The 7594-nt window shown below is 58.6% G+C and overlaps 1 protein-coding gene across 1 annotated transcript; it reads right to left on the reverse strand.

The window, feature by feature from the left end:
- Positions 1-94: 94 nt before the first annotated feature.
- On the reverse strand, positions 95-7110 carry KLHL40 (kelch like family member 40). The gene is made up of 6 exons (XM_030812032.1): positions 5859-7110; positions 4334-4494; positions 3919-4026; positions 3582-3767; positions 1632-1778; positions 95-756 (listed from the first exon to the last, which is right to left on the reverse strand). Exons 1-6 carry the CDS (start codon positions 7008-7010, stop codon positions 645-647), a joined length of 1866 nt encoding a protein of 621 aa, XP_030667892.1. The 5' UTR covers positions 7011-7110; the 3' UTR covers positions 95-644.
- Positions 7111-7594: the final 484 nt, after the last annotated feature.

A 7594-nucleotide genomic window follows, 5' to 3' on the forward strand; every position in this document is an offset into this window, starting at 1 on the left:
TCCCTGACCCTTCTTCCTACAGTCTCATGGTGGCTGAGGAGCTGGAGGCTCTAGGCCTCAGGCAGGGGAGGGTTCCCACCCATAGGGTGGAGGGGACACCAGATGGAGAGCAGAGACCATCGACTTTGGCAGCCCAACAGCGAAACACTGAAGCCCCAAGTCTTCAACACACCTGCTCACTGACTCTTGGAGCACTGATGCAGACCCTGAGCTGCTTGCTCAGAAGGCGCTTTATTCTTCCTAAAGAAGGAGACATATCTGCACTGTACACTGCACTTGATGGGGATGCTCCCATCTGACAGACGAGAAGACTGAGTCCTGTGGGGAACTTTGCCAGCACACTCAGCCAGGCTGGGGCAGGGCCAGGACGCGGCCTGGGATACCACCCTATGGTTCTGGTTCATGGATCAAGACAACCTAGGGGGATATGGCAACACTGGAGAAGCCTCTAGTTTCTCATCCTTGCCCAAAAGTCCAGGACTAAGCAGCACTTCCCTTTCCTTGGCTGACGTGGCCCCTAAGGCACCATAACTGGATCCAGGTAGACTCTGGCCTCTCCTAGCCTCTTTTCTGGAGCCCCACAAGGCCAGGCCAGTGAGGGTCGCAGGATGGGAGGGGTACTTAGTTCAGTCTCCCTGAGCTGGTCACATCTTAGTCAGGCGCAGCACATTGAGCCGCACTGGTAGGAAGGTGGCACCTGCCGCGTAGGCGATCTCCCGCAGGACACCCTCCCATTTCTTCTCCTCCTCGTTATACCTGGGGGTGAGAGAGAGTGGCGACAAGGACGGGGAGCTTGGTCAGCTGAGTCCAGAGTGGAACGCAGCAGAGAGGGGTGGCTGAGAGCACTCGGCCCATCTCTAGGGAGATCTGCTCCTGAAAATCCTCAGGCTCTGGGAAAGGAGACCCCCACAAGACCCACCCCAAGGAACACCCACCCCACACTCCAGGAAGGGTCTTTCTCCCCAGGAAAGATCACCTGTCAAGGGGTGTGCCCATATTCCTCAAAGTTCCCCTCCAGGAAGATCTACACTGCCCACACCACCCCATCAATGTCCTCTCCTTGAGAATTTCCATGCTCCATTTCTACTAAGTCTCAAGTCCCAGCCTCCGACAGCACTGCTCCCCAGGGGCTGCCTGCAGAAGTGCAGATGGCTGCAGGTTCAGGAAGGAGATGCCCCAGAGGCTAAAGCTTCCTTCCCCCACCCCCACAAAGGACCAGCCATAGAGAGCAATGGTTCTGAAAGGCCAGGGCTCCAACTGCTTTCCAGCCCTAGTGGCAGCCCTCCCTCCAGACCAAGCACCTGGAAGGCAGGAGAGAGGAAAATCCGGCTGCTATTTGGGCCCTGTTTCTGTGGGTCTATGACCTAAGCTTGGGTATGCTCCCGTCTGCAACACTGTTGCTGCTCCACAGTGGGGCATGGTGCCATCTGTGCAAGCCCAGACTTTCCCAACAAACTGCTGAGAAACGGCCGAGCAGGGTATGTTGGCTGTTCCTCCCTACAGGACTCCCTAGAAGAGGGATCTGCTTTGTCCCCAGAGGAGCTTCCCCAGTGCCTTGGTACCCCACCATGGTGCTATGGGGTGTCAGCCTTGCTCATGATGCCCCCTTGCCTCCCTGGGGCGGGACTCACCTCCAGATGTCATTGAGCTCTGTGGGAACCAGCTCTCCAGACTCCGTCTCCAGTGTGGCAAAGCCACCAATGGCATAGAGGGTACCCACCAGGCTGACCAGGCTGAGTGAGCTACGCTCCTGCGGGAAGGCCTCGAAGGGTGCCCACCTGGGGGTGTGTGAGAAGGTGCATCATGGGGTGCCTTGGCAAGCCCAGTGACTGTCCCTGCCACCCAGCACCTACAGCTCCAACTGCAACCCTTTGCAATCCAAGTCCCAGGCGCCCATGCCCCCAACCCTGTTCCCCTTCCCTGTCCCTCTGGTCTTCCCTTCCTTCCCCATTCTCTTGCTCCTCCACTTTCCTTTCCTTGTCCTCTTGCCATTCTATCCAACCTGTCCAGCAAAGTCCACCATGGATCTCCCCACTGCCCCTACTCCTCTCCTGAACTAACTCCACCCTCCAACTCACAACCCCAGCCCCTAGCAGGCCCCCAGCCTTGCCCTGGATGCAGTCCTCTTGCCCCTCAGCGGCCCCTGCAGCCTCGCCCCCCTTGCACACCTGCTCCATCCTTCTTCTCCCTTCACAGCCCAGTTGTTCTCAATGTATCTTTGCTGCCCTGGCTCCTGCCTTGGGCTTTAGTCCCATCCTCCAAAACTGCCCTTCCTGTGGTCCCCAGCCACTGCACACGCACTGAAGTCCTACAGCACACAGCCCTGCTGACGTGACTTTCCTCACCTTCTATCTCTTCGGCCTCACCTTTGTGGCCTCCTTCCTGGATAATGCAGCTGCCTCCACCATCAGGGCTTGGACCTCAGCTCCTCCCATTTACACTCTCTCTCCCTTGGGAGCTTGGCCCCTCCATGTGCTACTGACCCCCAGATCTCTCCTTCCAGCTCAGCCCTCTCTCTCCGGGTGGGGTCCTTTTGAACACCCCCAGGCACTTCAAGTCCACATGTCCTAACTGGACCCTCACTTTCCCTACCCAATCCCAATGATTATCCAGTAAATGGCCTCCCACCCTCACTCAGAAGCATGTGCTTCTCTCCCTCTCACCCCCACGTCCAATCAATAGCTAAGCCCTGTTTCTTCCACCTCCTAGACTCTTGCTACTCAAAGTGTGGTTCATGGCCCAGCAGCATCAGCATCTCCCGGGGGTGTGTTAGAAATGCAGACTTATAGGCTCTCAGCCCTCCGCATACCAAGAATCAGAATCTGCACTTTAACGCGATCCCCAGGAGATTTGCATGCCCATCACAGTGTAAGAAGCCCTGGCCTGTCTTCGTCCGGTGCGTCCCCTCAGCCCCATCCCCGCTGTGCCCGCAGCTCCAGGCCTTCATCACCCCTGACGTTCCTGACCCCTGGGAAATCCCTAATCTGCTCTCTATATCAGCTGCCATGAAGTACTTTAGTAGAAAACAGATGAGATACAGTCCCTCTCCTGCTGGCCCCTGCTCCAGCCCTGGCACCACCATCCCACCTCCATCACCCACCCACCTCCACCCAGCTGGAGCAACACCTTCCGTCCTATGGGCCTTGAGTTTTTCTCCTAACTGCCTCAGCACCACCTTTCCTTAGTCTGGGGCAACCTCCTCCCAACACCCTCACCCCTTTTGCGAGCTGAGTCCAACTGTCTCTCAGTTCAGTTTTCTCTTTTCTGGTGTCCCAGGCAGGGCAGCTTCTGTCTTGTTCACTGCTGTATCCCTTGCACCAGGCCATTGCCTGGTATGAGTCCCTGAATGAGGAACCTGGTATCCCCTCCCCCAGCCCTGGGAGCCCCCTCCTGCAGACCAGGCTGGCCATAACCCTTGCCCCGCCTCCCCACCTCACTGCGGATCAGGAGAGAAGGCCTATTTCTATACTGATGTCCAAACTCAACACTGGAGACCCAAGACAGGGACTGCGACTCCTGCTGGGGCTGACAGAAGCCCAAAGCCACAAGTTGTCCTTGGCGGAAGGGACAAGCTTTCGTACTTGTTGTCTGTGATGCTGTACACTTCGGCAGAACTGGTCAGCCCTGTGTCGGTGACCCCAGCTGCCACAATAATGCGGCCATCATGGACAGTGGCCCCAAAGAGTGAGCGGGCGGTCTGCATGGGTGCCAGCTCCTTCCACTCGAACTTCTTGGGGTCATAGACGCACATCTTGTTCAGGCACTTCCTGCGGGGTGGAGGGTGGGAATGGGTGGAGAGAAGCAGGAGCCCAGCCACGCCTCCCTGCAATCACCTGCCAGGGCAGCCAGGACAAACCCCTGACAGCCCCTGGGAGATTCTACCTCTGCTCCGCAGACTCGCTCCAGGCCCAGCCTCACCTGTCACTGCCTTTGCCGCCAATTACGTAGACAAGGTCCATGTGGGAGAGCACTGCGTGGCCATACGCCACGTAAGGCAGCGGGTCCGATTCACCCCATTTGAATGACCTGGAGGAGACGGGAGTGGGGGTGGGGGTGGGCACCCATCCAGGCTCGGCTCAGTCCCTGTCTCTGCACCCATCCGCCCATCCACCTAACACATATTCGAGATGTGTCAGATCCATTGCTGGAACTTCCCAGGCCTCTCAGTTCTTTGATCCCACCCTGTCCCCCAACCTCCCCACCCTTACCCAAGCCCATCTTCACTCTAAGCCCAAGGCTCTAGCTCCAAATCCCACCCCAGGCCCTAGACCAGCTGCGACCTTCATGCCCCACTCACGCCCAGGGAGCTCAGCCCCACCCCAGCCACGCTCACAGCCTGTCGTAGCACATGACGGAGTCCAGGCAGCGCTCGCCATCCTTGATCTCTCTGCCACCGACCACGTAGATGGAGTTGAGAGCTTCTCCCAGGCCAAACAGGCAGCGGGGCGAGGGCAGCGGTGGCATCCCGAGCCACTCTGAGTCCAGGTGGTCAAACTGCAGGCCGGGTGTCCAGTCAGCTACCGCCCCCCACTCCCCCAGCCTCAGCCCAGCCCCACTCAGTCCCACTGCCCCAGATCGCAGAGGAGGTTGGGAACCCAGGTAGGGCCAATACAGCCTGGAGGCTCCCTGAGAGACAGTGTGCCTCCTACCATCAGGCTGAGAGCAGATGAGCGTCCCCCACACCCAGGCAGGCTCCTGGCAACCACCATTATAGCAGGCGGTAGGGCACGACAGCACAGAAACAAGGGGGAGCTCTGTGAGGGAGGTCCAGCTATGGCCTTGCTTTCCCAGGCTGAACAACTCCCAACTGAGGCCTGCCTGCCCCCTCCTCTCCACCCCATCCCACTGTTCAGGAAACTTCCAAATACAGCCCTGCCTTTCGCCCTGTAAAATCTACAGTCCACAGCCTTGTCCACCTCCACAGCCTTATAATAAAGATATTAATACTAGGGGTTCATCTTTTTGGAAAGTTTTCTGAGGGCTGAGCACTGTGCTGATGAGCACTTTATAAGCATCATTTAACCTTCCAACGACCTTATCATGCAGGAAGAAGAATATCCCCACTTACAAACAGAGGCCCAGAGAGAATAAACAACGTGCCCACACTGCTGAGCTAGTAGCTGGTGAAGCTGCCCTCATCCCCCAGTGCAACCGTAAGGCCTGTGAGCTTAACCCTGGCACCAAGCGCCTGTCACCCCTCTTTCTGGTCAGGCCTCCCTGAGCACACCACTCACCAGGCTCAGTCCCAGTTCTATCCTTTGCTTACCGTTCCTTGGCCGGAAACACTGCCATCTTCCCCTTCACATCTCCAAATCCCACCCCACTGGCAAGGCTCAAACTTATATGGCCAGTCTCCAGGAAACTGTCTCTGCCCTTTGAGATCTCAGAGTCACACCCCAACTCAGACCTGGCACTCCACTCTGCTGATCCCTCCTGGGCCTCAGTTTCCTCATCTGTACAATGGGAGGACCAGACAGGATTGTTCCTTTGTCTGGGACACTGCTGTGAGCTCCAGGCCTGGACTTCAGGCAGAGGCCCTGCCCAGGATCCTCACACCGACCTTGCTCCTCCTCACTGTGCCCCACCCCAGCCCCTGTGCAGAGCCTCCAACATATGCCAACTTGGGGCTACCACATCCCTGAAATTGAGATACCAAAGTTATGCTGCTTTTTGGCAGCTGCCTATTGACTGTCTTCAACTTTCAAGTAGGTGGCTATCAGTCAACCTCCCCAGTTTACATCTCACCCTAGACCCAGTGGCATTCCCTTGTGTAGACACAAGCCCCTTCTGGGCCCCAAGACTGCCCCCAGTGCCTAGAGCCCAGCATTAGCTGGCGGCTCCCAAGGCTGGTCAGGCACCTGCAGGAAGTATGCGCTCATGGGATCCTCTTTGTTGTCTTCGTTGTAGAAGAGGCCTCCAGCCACGAAGACCTGGTTCTCCTTGGTAACCAGGCTGACGTGGTTCTTGGGGACCTGGTTGGAGAGGGAAGCACAGTAGCATTCGTTGGCTGCTGGATCGTAGGCCACAGCGCCCTCCTCACTGATCATGAAGATGAGGTCCTGCAGGAACATGCCGAAGCGCAGGGTGTCATTGAGGATCCCAGGAAGGATACGTTCGGCCTCCTCATCCTCCTCTGCTTTGGCATTGCCTGTGCCCTTATCAGCTTCCTTGGCCCCGGCTCCGTCCTTCCCCTTCTTTTTCTTCCGCAGCGTGGTGATGCGGCCCTCGTGTGCATCCTTCACCATCTGCACCTTGCGCAGCAACTCGGGCTGGGCACGCACGAGAGGGTGGCGCTCCACGCGGCTCTCCAGAAAGGCGCGCGGCAGCAAGCGGCAGCGCACGCTCTCGAAGACGGTGGGCAGCGCGCGCTGGCGCTCAGCCTGGGCCTCGGCGTCGCCGCTACCCGCCCACCGCATCACCGCCTCGAACACTGCCTCCTCCTTCTCCACGTTAAGGCCGTCGCTGGAGATGATGGCTATGAGCTCGTCGGGCGAGAGTCCGAGGAAGTCAGCGTCGCGCGCCACCAGCGTGAAGTGAGCGCAGATGAAGTCGCGGGCAGCCACGGCGAGACGCGCGCAGTCCAGCAGGAGGCCGAGACGGAAGACGGCCAGGCAGTTGGAGAGGCACAGGCGCTTCTGCAGGAAGGACACGCAGATGGTGAAGATGGAAGGGATCTGAAAGCGATGCGCCGCGGCAAACAAATCCTGCACGCTCGCCTCATCCAGCGCGATCTCTGACGTGTACAGGTAGTGCAGCACCTGGGCCACCACGTCCGGGGACACCTCCTCCAGGTGCAGCTCTCCCGCGCGCTCCGGCTCGGCTAGAAAGCGCGCCCGGAAGTAGGGGCTGCAGGCGGCCAGCACCAGGCGATGGCACGGGAACTCGCGCTCGCCCGCCCGCACCACACAGTCGAGGAACTTGCCATGGTCCAGCATGTCTTTGAGCCCGTCTTGCAGGAGTGTCTGCTGGTACAACCGCTGCTCCTCCGCCTGCTCCAAGCCCAGCGCCATGGTGGGTGGTCTAGGGTGCCGTGGCGGTGCCAAGGGGGCTCCTCTCTGTACCCCTGCTTTCCTGCTGGGGCTTGCTTAGACTGCGCAGCTGTCTTTGAGGGGCTATATATAGAGGTGGCCGGGTCCCTGTAAGGCGAGCCGCCTGGCCTTCTGCACATGACGCACAGGGGACAGCTGGGCAGAGGCCCCCTCCCGGAGAAAGACTTGCCTCAGCCCCCGGGGCTTATGGGACGGGGTGGGGTGTCTGGGCCCTTCTGAAAGATGAGGGCCTGGCTGCCTCATTTCTAAATGGAGCACGGAGAGGCCTTGACTCTGGATTCTTTGGTCAGGAGATGCCCCTAGGGGAGAAGGTGGCCTACGCTCTGACCCTCAGTCCAGAGACGGGAAAGCATTGGAGCCTCTCTTCCAGGGTCTCCCTTCCTTCATGCTTTCTGGGAACATCTGTCCTGGTGCCTCCACCTTCCTCCCCGGAATATGTCTCACTCCAGCCACCCCTGGATACAGGGTTCTTGGGTTTTCTGGTCAGAACTTGGACATGGTGTTGACTTTCGGGCAGCCCTGTTGCCCTGCCTTTATTTTAAGAG

This window comes from Nomascus leucogenys, chromosome 4 (assembly GCF_006542625.1).
Source record: "Nomascus leucogenys isolate Asia chromosome 4, Asia_NLE_v1, whole genome shotgun sequence".
In the NCBI taxonomy this organism is placed as follows: domain Eukaryota; kingdom Metazoa; phylum Chordata; class Mammalia; order Primates; family Hylobatidae; genus Nomascus; species Nomascus leucogenys.